Raw genomic sequence first — 12,687 nt, forward strand, 5'->3', positions numbered from 1 at the left:
ATTTGCATTGGACTGCTGCCTTGCTTTCAAGTGAAGCTTATGGGTGCTTTTGGATCCCTGTGTAATATCCCCAAACATGTGAATTCTGGGGGGTTTAGAGAGGACGGACATTGTGAAAGTTCCAGCCTCAATCAGAACAATCTGCTCTCAGGGTCACGTGAACAAATATGCTTGTATTTTAAGGCAGCGCCTATATGTCTGATTATAAAGGGGTTTCTGTTGCTCTTCTAAAAAAAAAATCATAAATGGCCGCACGATTTAAAACCAAAACAAAGCACTCTCGCCGGCCAATTGCTGACTTTTATTCCTTGGGGTTGATTGCCAAGGACTGTTGTAATGAATTAAAAACAAAACAACAACAACAATAACAACAACAGATTCCGAACTCCACTCGCCCTCGTTTATTGGTAGTTGAGGCTGAACCTCTGTTCATTCTATCGGGAATGCTGGTGTATGAAAATGCCTGTCACACCGCAAGCCCAGGTTTAGGACAGGACTGTCTGCGGACAAAGGGTGAAGGGTATATTCTAACAACTGCAAGCACAGATATTGAGACCGAGGAGCCCAGGTTTATGATAAATTGATACACAGGTAAGCAATTGCATGACAAAATGGAACCTTTAACCATAGATCTGCATTATCGCCTTTAGTCCGAGACTAAATATAACTGGCTAGTAATCTGTGATCTGACTGAAAAATATGTATAGAAATATGTTTCCATCTACGTTTATAGCAGTATCATCTTAATGATATGTGGGGGGGGTTTGTTTGTTTTTTTGGTGTTTTTGTTTTTTTTGGGGGGGGGGAGGGGTTGTTTTTTTGTTTTTGTTTTTGGAAACGAAACATTTTACAAACGTTCAGGAGAATATATTTGCCCTGGACCTGTTTTTGGTGGTTTCAAGTATGGAATGACAGTTGAACAAATAAAAGAAAGAAAAACTTTGTCATGTACTGTCACTGCCAAAATACTATAGAGCATCCTATTAATTCGCTTACTTGGACTGCTGGGCAGGGTGTAGCCGGGTTGATCTTTACTGTACGATTTGAAATAAATTCACCGGTAAGGGAGCCTCCACATATGGTTTCTTGAATGCTCTTCGCAAATCCACTCGCATACTCACGTATGGTTAGCCTTTGGTTCATACCTATCATTTGATGCTGTATTTCTATCTGAGCTACTGGTTATTTATTTATTTATTTATTTATTTCAGTCACACATGCTGTTGAAGTACTATTTGCTATTCATGCACCAAGAAGTTTTCTTTAAACCTATTTCCATAGTTTGATCAACTGATAAATGAGAGAGCGTGGGGATATTTAGTGGAGGGTTTGGGGTCTAAAACCAATAAAATACAAACAAATTCCATACCTATTTTGCTTAATAAAAGTAAATGGATCTCACAGAAATATGTGTAAACCTTAACTCAACTTTTTGCTGTTTAAAATAGCCAGAACCTCCCACTAAATGCAAAGTTCATGTTTTAAATAACTTGCTACCTTTTAAAATGTATGAATTATGGAAGATCTTTCCCGATTATACTTATTGAAATGAGCATAATATAACATCCAACCTTTGTGTTGGGTAACAGAAGCTCAGAATAAGGCACTGTTGGACAAAATCTGAACAGAAGTCTTTATATCTCTTAGGCAAATCTTCCTTCATTTTAGATGCTCATCCATATTTATGCAGAACAGTGAAAAGACTGAAAGAAAGTTGTTTTGTCAATTGCGTGTGCTCTGCTCGATCAGAACTTAAAGGCAGGGAACATTTTTCTTAGCTGGATGCCTCCAAGCTGCTGGCCTGCCAAGTTAGTCAGTTGAATCCAATTACTGCAAGCAGCATTTCATTTGGCTCGATGGAAGCACTCACTTATAACTTCACCTAAAATTTCAATAATACCTATATTGGGTCCATGCCTGAATAGTTCTAAAGATTTATCCCTGGCAACTTTTTATCAGCGCTCAGGTCTCTTTCTTTGACGAAGCTTCGGTAAGATGGTATAAAGCCAACGTCTTTAACCATCAGATGCTTACAAATACAAATTTCGGATGTTGCTCGCAGTTAGGGTAGAAAATATATCTTTGCAAAATTGGTTGCAAAGTAACCCCTGTCTAGAGTAAGGATGATATCACTGAACTGCTGAAGTGCTGCTGCGAAAAGGATCAGAAGTCGATAATTAATTAGACACAAAATGAAAACTTACCATATTAATCAACAGCGGATAACAATGACTTGATAACAATATTATGATCTCTCCGGTCAAGAGCTAAGGGGTACCGAATTTATGCTTTCTTCTTACACACTGTAACGTACTATTCTATTTCTAATGAACTCCGTTATAAAAAAAAAAAAATAAAGCACTTAAAGTTGACGTACGCCCACGTGAATATATTATATAAGACGTTACCGGGACAGGCCTTGGACCAGGAACCTGGTAGAACATCGTGTGTAATCATGAAGCTCTACTTCCCAAACTCCAGTTTGCCAGCATAAATTAAGGTGAATTGGAGGGGGAATGCTGCATCATATTGGGTTTGGACAGGGACAGAGAAGATTTGGTGGAAAGTTGCAAGCTCCGTTATGTTGTGAGCTATCGGAGGCGCTTCCGTTGGTTGTTCATTAAGTGGTGAGTTATTGCTTTACAAGCCAAAGGTCATTTCAAAGGCTTATGGTTGCTAGATATCGTCTTTATAATGACCTGGGGTTTTTTTTGTGGGGGATTTTCTGACACTCTTCATGTTCTCAAATTCCTTAGTCGACACATTACAGAATGAAATGCAAAATGTTCATTTTGATCCACAAATATTGGTTGTGTGTGTGTGTGTACAGCAGGCTAAATTTCTATCTTAGTTTTCTATGCATCTTAAATAGGGAATTTAAAAGGTAGTTCCAACTGGATTTTTATACCTCTTTCCTAAATTAGTAGATCAGAGCCGGGGGTGGCAGATCTGTACAGTAGTGCTGTGCCTTGTTTTTTTCTTGGTGTGACAAACCCGAGATAACCACAGATATACATAATGTATGAGCGCCGTGGTAATGGCGCTGTGGTCTTTCTAGTAAATTTCCATTCTTCTTAGTGTGATGACTGGACCTGTGCATGCTTTTCCTTACCCATGCCAAATGCATGCAGTTATCACTTACACTGTACAGCGCTAGATGGATTTACATCCTTTTGCTGGGGGGGGGTTACAATTCATAATTGCCATGTTTGCACTTCCTCCCCCTAAGAGGCAAAGAACGTTGGTACAGTAGCTAGTAACTAGTGGAGGTGCTGGAAGCATTAAAGAAGCCATGAGAATGTGGAACTGTTTTTTATTTCGATCTGAGTTGGAGCTATTTTATCAAATGTTCCGCCAAATGGTTAAAAAGCTTTGGGGCTCTGATTACGTGAGCGCTAGACTCACGCCCTGTATGTACTGTATTGTCTGGAAAAGTCGAACAAGGCCTCTATAAAGTTTTGCTGATGAATCGTATAAAAACCAAAGGCTTCTTTTCAAAGTGTTGTTAGTACAGTAAATACATGTGAAGCACCTGTTATCTGTCTAGTAAAAGAGCTAATGTGGAGTTGGAGTCAGAGAGAATTGCTACATAAAAGGCGTGAATTTATTGTGATATTTATCAAGAAGGAAGTACAAAACAAAACAGCTTCCACTGAAAGTTCTCACTTTTGTTTCAGGTACGTCCCAACGGATTATCCAAAGGAATCCGAAGATCCTACAAAAAGAGTTAAAGTCAAAAATCAAGAAAAAACATAAGCGTGGTGAGTTTTTACTTTTGTCTCTATAGATTTGTCACCTCTCTTGCTACAGAAGTAGTTGCCACGGATAATTTATCATACGTAAAGAACAAAAATGCTTGAAAGTTTATCTCCCTAGTGTAAGCTAACATACATAACATGGTACCTGATGATCGATTTTCAAATCTATTGCTGTTTAATAGCGTTAACCCAAAACTTCAAACACGAAGAATGTTATTACTGTAAAAGCTATTTCACCTAAATAACATTCTTTAAAATGCTGTCGCCCCATTTAAAGTAGCTCATTATTAAACCTATTTAAACTCCCATGGAAAACAAAAAAAGCATTTAATAGAACCACATTCGGACGGATCCTGCTCCCACCGAATGGGAATTTGTCACCATCTTCAGTAGGGCTCTTTAAAAGCCAGTAACATTTTAATGCTGCTTTTATGTACCAAAGGCTAGTTACAAATAGTAATATTAAAGCTCCAAAACAATATTTCAGGAAGACCTCTGCTTCGCTCAGAAGAACTCTGAAATCGGTCAGATAGAAAGACCAGCATTTAGATCCTGATTTACCAATGTTATCAGGTGGCTCACAGAGTCTTAAATCACTGGAAGAGAAACAGAACATACACCTATTAAAACGCGGCTCCCTCTGTGAGCCATTGTGTACAATCTATAACACGAATACATTTCAGTATCAGTGGCAGCCATGGTCAAATTACATCAGTCACTCTTCCCGCACAAAAATTGGGGGGAGGGAGAGTTAATTTCCTGGAAGTCTTCATGTTGCAGTCTATCCGTCCGTTTGGTAAACTATATTCCAGCAAATCCAAAGACCAGTAGTAGAACGTGATTTGGGGGAGGTGGGGAAGCAGGGTAAAAACAATAACAACAGATAAGCAGAGAGGGGTTCAAAAGTCCCTGGAAACGTGAAGGAAAATAGTCTGTGCTCTGACAAGAGACGCAGTAAAGAAGGAAACTGTTTGACTACTTTATATATATGTCCCCTTCCAGGCTGCAAATAAGGAAAATTTGCGGAGTAGGGAATTCTTTTGCTGGTCTTCCTCCTACGCGTAGCCTGTTTTACCCTTCTGAAAGTGCTAGGTCTTGAGAAGTGTTTTCCTTTTCATTCCTTACTAAAGCGTTTACTGCCATAGTACTAGCAGTCATAAATTTTGTTACAAACCACAGTGACAGGTGCATTGATATGCACCGTGAGAGCTCCGGCTGCTTAATAACCACTCCACTGGCCGCTCTTACTGCCTGTTATTTATTCCGTATCATATTAGATATTGATCCTAAGCAGAATTAAGTGTAGTGGAAGTATTAGTAGAGAACTGCTTAATATGAATATGTTTGGGTGTCGGATCGAACACAATTGTGAGACTGGAAACTTGTCAACATTTGAGGTTGTTGTATTTTGTGCACACACGTGGGGTGTGTGTGTGTGTGTGTGTGTAAGTGGAAGAATGGGGTATTTTGTCTAACAAACCTGCATCTCTTATATCTAGTCTGATTTCCAGATATAACTGTATGAGGCGTAGTAGCTTCCAAGCGTTTGGAAAACAGAGACAGGACAAAGAGCCCCATTACCATATGTAATGTATAACGGTTCAGATGAGGTTAACCTCTCTGGATAGTAGGAAGGGAAACTCGAAACACAGACATGGGTACTTTGTGGTTGCCTAGCCCTACTGCATTTCAGTCCACCCCCCACAACGCTAGCAAACCATTTGGAGGTTACTTTGCTGCAGACTGTCTTTGGCCAAACCAAGAAGTGTTGAGCCCGTGCTTTTGGTGTTACATACAAAAACATCGCCTTATGCATTGCACTTGTAAAGTCAAAAAGTGTAAAGATTTAAAAAAAAAAAAGATCTAAAAGATGAGCCACCAAACAGTTGAGCATTGTCCGTGTGATTTATGGCCCATTGCCTCCTTTTTAGGTTCAAGCAGAGTTCACAAGTAGTTGGTATTTCAGAAAAGAAATAAGGCTTTTAACAGTTTTTCAGTAATATTGTTTCTTAAGATTCTGTGTATTCTTTTGGGGACTATATTTTATTTTGTATATAAAAGAATAGGCACAATGCTGTGTTGTGTTAACAAAATGCTTCAGTCCAGACTCTGCCTGAAAATGTAAATGATAAAGGTAGAAAATTATTAATCGAGTGGATTATTTGCAAAAAGTAAATTATGAAAGACAGTTAAACCATAGATTGCCTAGTCTGGATCGTTGTATTTTCTTAGCACTCACAATTATCTTCGCTTATTACTTCTTAGGCCTCTGGTTACTGCATTCTTCAGGATGGGGTTGGGGCGAAGCCGCAGGTTTTCTGCCCCTACCAGCTTCCCAAAGAGTTATCAGCCCATGTTGATGAAAGAAAATAACTCCTCTGGTGAAGCTGTATTTAAGATCAGATGGCAGGATAAACCATTTAAAGTGACCTCGAATTTTCGTTATTTTAGTTCAGAATAGATATTATGGTAACTTTTAGAAAGAATGCCAATGCTACTTAGTTATAGCAATTACTATTGGGGAAGCAGCAGACAAATAAAATTAAAGGTAACATATTACTAAAGCTTTGCAATATTGACTGAAGAATAACAATTAACAGAGACTGCTTTAATATTTTAGAACCACTTTCCTGTAATATGTTAATACATTTATACAATAAAGAGAGACGCCTGAGATTTTCTCAAATACAGGCTACATTGTCAGGTGAAATATTCCGTACTTTATTTTGCTAGACGGGATAAAAGATGCAATTTTAAAAAACGCATAAAAATACTAAGGGTACCAGTAGAGAAGTTGTATCAGCCATATTATAGCATTTATCAAAACTACGTGTTAGTTCCCATCTTGTAAGCTATAAAATACAGATTTACATTCAACAAATTGTATATAGCTTTTGTATCCGAGTAAAAATATTGATTATATGGAGAACTTTTCATCTGGCTACATTTTCCAGACCAAGCAGTTTGATAGGAAAATACTGAAATCTGAAATAACTTTTGCATGCTAGTACATAAACAAAACATGGTTTGTAATGAAAACCAAACCATATAAATGGTCTCAGATTGATTCGATTGACAAGAACTAACAAGAAACTTTGGGTGAAAGATTTTGAGCAGGGTAAAATTAATCAAAGAGTTAAGATAGGGTAGCTGACCTAAGCGTTTTTCTTTATAGTGCAAACTTAAGTTACTGAATGGTGTTAGTTATACTTTAACTTCCTAGGAATCTTTCAAGGAAAAAAGAGGCAGAATTTACAATAGAGATGGAATTTTCTATTTTTTTCAGGTTCTAATTCGGGTTCAATCCATCATGTCATCTGGGGCTTCACACTTCACACTTTTGCGCCTGCGTGCCCAGAAAAAAAAGCGGGGAGGGAAAGTAGGGATGTGGGTTAATCTTTATACCAAAATGGTATAGGATGCATGCATATTATGGATAAATATATACACATATATGATGACAATATAAATGATAATATGACCGTGCAGTCGGAAAAACAAAAGAGACAGAAAGAGAGAGAGAGAGAGAGAGAGAGGTAAATGTGGTTTTTGCACACATTCTGGGAAACACAGGGAAGGAAAAATGCATAGATATAATACACTAAAGAAATACAGTAGTTAATTCATTTCCGTACGTCTGGGATTTTTAAACGCTCTAAAGTTATACTAGAATGATACTGGGGGACAATGTAACCTCACAATTTTCACTGAAAGCCTAACACATTTATTTTTAATGGTTCAGGTGTATTGAGGTAAACGTATTAAGCGTCAGTTCAAAGTTTAAAAAAACTAGAACAAGAGGAAATTAAACACATCCTGAAATGTGTTCCTAAAGTCTGGGCGATTGTTCGCACATTATATCTGCCATTATCAGAGGATCTGTTCAGATTTTAAAGAGATGGGGCCTAACGCTCATCCCTTCACTTAGGTGATTTGATCTATGCTTTTTGGTTAGAGAGAAAGAAGGAAACTCCTCAAAGACTTTGAGGCATCTGTCTGACTATTCAACTAGATTAGGATTCTTTTAAAAAGTATTTAATGTATTTTTCACCCATTTTATGTTCAGTGTAGCTTCTCAGTCAAGTTAATCCATAGTCTCCCTCTTTCTTGAAGATAAAAGATCTGAAAGGAAAGCCTGTGCAATTTACAGATGAAGGGTCTGAAAGGAATCTGTATACTAGCCAAATCTTAGCATGTCTGAGTGTCAAAGTATAGGATGAGTGAATGAGTTCGTGTATGTGAGTCTATATGTAAGCATGTGAGGGAGTGTGTTTGTAAGGGGTGTGTGTGGCTAAAGGAGATGTCTGCCTTCCTGATACTAGGGAGGGTTTTACAGCCTTCCTCTGCATGTGGGGCGGTGGTCACTTGCTGGTATGAACTGGAGTAAAAGGCTGGTTCTCTGTAACTTGAAATCTTTAAATCAACATTTGAGGATTTCATTATTCAGCCAGAGGTGATGGGCCTGTGACAGGAGTGGGTGGGTGAGGTTCTGTGGCCTGCCATGTGCAGGAGGCCAGACTAGATGATCAGGATAGTTCCTTCTGGCCTTAAAGTATACGAAATCACACCAGTTCTTCTCAATTAAAGTTTCTTTTGTCTCTCGCTGTTTCCCCATAGGTGGCTTCCTAGGCAGTGAGTGGCCCAGGCCGACCACGTGAGCCGCTGGGACCTAGTCAATGTTATCTGAGCAGGGTCCCCAGGCCTTGGCGATCCCAGAGAGCAAGATGCAGAAAACCGCTTACTACGATAACTCGGGGCTCTTCGGGGGCTACACGTACAGCAAAGCCGACGCCTACAGCTACAGCTCGACCCACCAGCCTTATACACAAGCCGCCCTGGACACAGACTACCCGAGCTCCGCCTGCTCCATCCAGAGCTCGGCTCCCATCCGAGCCCCAACCCACAAGAGCAGCGAGCTGAATGGCAGCTGCATGCGGACCAACGGCGGCAGCCAAGCAGGCAGTCAGCCCCCGGGTATAGGCGAGCAGCAGCAGCCGCCTGCGCTGCCGCCTTCCTCCCCACCGAACCCCACCAGTGCGGCCCCCCCGAAAAAAACCAAAGGCGGCCCCAATTCCTCCAGCTCTTCCACGGCCACCATTAGCAAACAGATCTTCCCCTGGATGAAAGAGTCCCGGCAGAACTCCAAGCAGAAAAACACCTGCGCTGCTTCAGGTACCCGACACGCTCCCCTCCCTGGGGTCACCCCTTCACGTCCCCCTCAAGTCCAGCTGTCCCTGGTTCTGCTAAGCAGCACACTGATCAGCCTGGCCAGAGCCCCTCCCCAGCGAGGCAGAGGGGCCAATGAAGCACGGGGAAAGAGTGCCCCTAAAATCTTTGAGGTGCTCGACTCTGTGGCTTCTGGCATAGTTGAGTGAGGGGCTCCTAAGCCAAGTCCTCTGCAGCTGGGGGCCTGTTTCACTGTAAATAACAACTCTGTCCATTGGAACTTGAGTTCGCGGGATGCTTCGGTCCCCTGCGCTTTGATCGAGGCTTTTCGGGGAGGCAATGCAGTGCTACAGGGAGGGGCCACTGGACTTATGGTTTACAGTCCTGCTGGCCATTCGAGCCCGTCTGACGTGCAGAGGAAAACAGCATTTCCTCGCCCTCCGTCTAAACGCTTCAATCTGTCCTTTCTCCCTGACTCCGAAATGGCTTCTAGTACGGAGCCTTTAGAAATGTAGACAGCACAAGCACTGAAAACCACGTACTCCTAACACTCATCCCTGGAAAGGTCCCCAATCTTTTTTCCAGTAACGGGAGCATCTCTTCTGATTTGAAAGCGATAAAGCCAATCCCCCGTCTGTTTTACTCTTGCTAGCAGTTCTGCTGGTTTAAAATCCTGCCATTTGGCCTTTCCTGTGGTTTGGGATAAAAGAAAGGGGGACCCCTCATCCCTCCCCCTCTTTCTCCATTCAGCTAAATTGAGACTATTCAGAAATCCCCCAATGTCTAATTTATTTCACCCCTTTTATTATCCACTATTGCTAATTACTAATGACTTCCCCCGCCTCTGGTGCTTCAGAATCCGGATACAGAATTCGGATTAAGGATCCGGGTAAAGTAGCCTGGCCTGCTCCCATTTGAAGTAATCGGAGTTTTGACCTTGTGCAAATTGGGAACAGGATCGGGAGTTGGGTCTAGTAGTAAAAAAAAAAAAAGAGAGAGAGAGAGAGACCCGTGGACAGAGGGACTTGGATATGATGCCACCAAAGCCTCTCTGAAGGGTACCTCAGGGTGCTCATACTCAGGGCATACTTATCAAAAGCTGGAATAGTGTGTAGCTCATCTTTAATTACTGTGATATGAAAGGAGGTTATACTGAAATCATCAGCAATCTCTGACACACTCTTTCCCTTAAAACGGTCAGTACTCTGCCCATTAAGTCTCATTTTACTTTGAATTCCAGTTTGGTAATATCTGAAGGGCTATGTTACATCAACTACGCATCGGCGTGGTAAATATACACCCTTGGAAGAGAGCAGGGGAAAGCAAAACCAAAGTACACGGGATTTGATCCGTTTCTAGTCAAACCACTGGCACAGGTTCGGTGTGACTGAGTCTGCATAGACAGGACAGGCGCACAGCTCCAGTTCCTGACAAGGGCCGGGTCATTTACCTCGTCGGAACTGGGAGAGTGGCTTGTGTTGGTTTGGTTTGTACAGAACGATCTTTAGAGCACTGGCCCGTCCTTAGCGGGCTGCTGTGTCAGGGTCTATACAAGAATCACCCTTTCTTTGTTTCTTTTCCTTCGGCAGGAGACAACTGCGAAGATAAAAGTCCCCCCGGCCCGGCTTCCAAGCGAGTCCGCACCGCCTATACCAGCGCGCAGCTGGTGGAGCTGGAGAAGGAGTTTCATTTCAACCGCTATCTCTGCCGCCCACGCAGGGTGGAAATGGCCAATCTTCTGAACCTGACGGAGCGCCAGATAAAGATCTGGTTCCAGAACAGGAGAATGAAGTACAAAAAAGACCAGAAAGCCAAAGGGATCATGCACTCTCCTGTAGGACAGTCCCCTGACCGAAGTCCACCCTTAAGTGGCCCAAATCACGTAGGATATTCCAGCCAGCTTCCAACTGTAAATAGTCTTAGCTATGATGCTCCTTCGCCAACATCCTTTGCCAAATCACAGCAAAACATGTATGGCCTGGCTGCTTACACAGCACCTCTCAGCAGCTGCTTACCCCAGCAGAAACGGTACCCGGGAGCAGAGTATGACCATCACACCATGCAAAGCAGCGGCGGCTTTGCCAATCCCAATCTGCAGGGCAGCCCCGTTTATGTCGGAGGTAATTTTGTTGATTCCATGCCAGCTCCTGGCCCAATGTTCAATATCGGCCATCTTTCTCATCCTTCATCTGCTAGCGTGGACTACAGCTGCGCTGCTCAGATCCCAGGCAACCATCACCATGGACCTTGTGACCCTCATCCTACATACACAGATCTTACTTCTCACCACACATCTCAGGGAAGGATTCAGGAAGCACCCAAACTAACGCATCTGTAGTGGACCAGGACGGATTGAGGGAGCGAAATGTACTCACGTTTAAATTACCTCACTTTTCTGACGTTACAGCGTTACTTTCCTCTGAGCGTCAACAGTATTAGCGGATTTCTCTCCCCTAACAGCCACATTCTTTTTTTGCGACTCTAAATAAGTCAGTGAAAAGGATCCTTTCTTTTATAGCTGTTTAAAGCATGACAGTGCAATATACTGCAAACCAAGGGGCTAATAATCTGGTAATGATGTACTTGAAGGTAAGTCTTATAGATCAATTAGTAGTAGCAGCGCGTCATGCTGAGGTGTTTTTAGACCAATTGTGAACGATGGGATCTTGCCTGCATATAAACTTATTTCAGAGAAGTTAATTTATGAATTCTTCAGTAATGTAAGGATTGCATTGGACTAAATGATATGTATTTATTGTTTTAAGCGAGACTTTTTTTGTATCACTGATTATTTATCCTCGTCTTACTGTATTTATGTGGATATTTGTAGAATTTATTCACCATAACTTCGGGAGATTGATTCAGGTCCCTGGTGACTATTGCATTTCACCTATTTAGTATATTTGGTCTGAACTAGTTGAGAGAGTAGTTTTGAACAGTTGTAACAGTGGCTGGTGTTTGTAGTTTATGTAAGGATTAATTAAGACTGTAAGTCTTTAATAGAGTAAAACAAACTGTGGCATCACACAAATAGCCCTTATGCATTTTTATAAAGTGTATTTATTTCAAATTGTCTGGGGCCGTTTGAACATCTATTTAGATTTTAAAAATAAGCCACTTTTTAAAGTTGGAAGTGTGTCTGTTTTAATCATGCAAGCTGCAAAGCGGAACACTCGGCCATTTTGTTTCTGATAAACTTCTACATACAAAAACCTCCGAGAGGTTGGCATTTATTTATTGATTCGCTATCTCTTGCACACATTAATTCGGTGGGCTATTTTGTTGGTATTACATTCTAACTATCTGAAATAGAAAAAGCTTAGAATGCAAAAACAAAACCAAAAAAAAAAAATAGAAACCGCCTAATAGTGATAATTTAATTAGGGTTTCCATAGCAATCCGAGCTGCAGCTGCCCGTCTCCTTTGTTATTTATACTGTTGTCTTTATACTAACCATAAATCAATTTTTTTAGACACCATTGGAAGCCCGAGCTTAATTTCGCGCATTTAAAAAAAAACGAAAGAAAATTGACAATCAAATATATACAAATGAAAGGAAGCCGCTAAGTGTAGAAACTGAGGTACAGTAGTAGGTAAACAAACTATTCCACAATAGCTTTCAGTTAGGAAAGTTATCTCCATCCGCGTAATCTTCTGTAGCAGACACTGATACATTCCTTGTGAAAACAAATCTTACTGCCATTAACAGAATATTTCATAAAAGAAACAAACATCTTGTTTCCTCCTTTTTATTTACATAACT

General features: G+C 41.1%; 1 protein-coding gene across 2 annotated transcripts; it reads left to right on the plus strand.

Moving 5' to 3' along the window:
• Positions 1 to 8,434: 8,434 nt before the first annotated feature.
• On the plus strand, positions 8,435 to 11,262 carry HOXD3 (homeobox D3). Of its 2 annotated transcripts, none has more exons than XM_077829992.1 (2): positions 8,435 to 8,930; positions 10,514 to 11,262. In XM_077829992.1, exons 1-2 carry the CDS (start codon positions 8,435 to 8,437, stop codon positions 11,260 to 11,262), a joined length of 1,245 nt encoding a protein of 414 aa, XP_077686118.1. The 2 variants fall into 2 exon arrangements, with proteins under 2 accessions (XP_077686118.1, XP_077686119.1); XM_077829993.1 differs by having other exon boundaries at positions 8,483 to 8,930; positions 10,517 to 11,262.
• Positions 11,263 to 12,687: the final 1,425 nt, after the last annotated feature.

The sequence above is a fragment of the Eretmochelys imbricata genome, chromosome 11, assembly GCF_965152235.1.
Source record: "Eretmochelys imbricata isolate rEreImb1 chromosome 11, rEreImb1.hap1, whole genome shotgun sequence".
Taxonomy (NCBI): domain Eukaryota; kingdom Metazoa; phylum Chordata; order Testudines; family Cheloniidae; genus Eretmochelys; species Eretmochelys imbricata.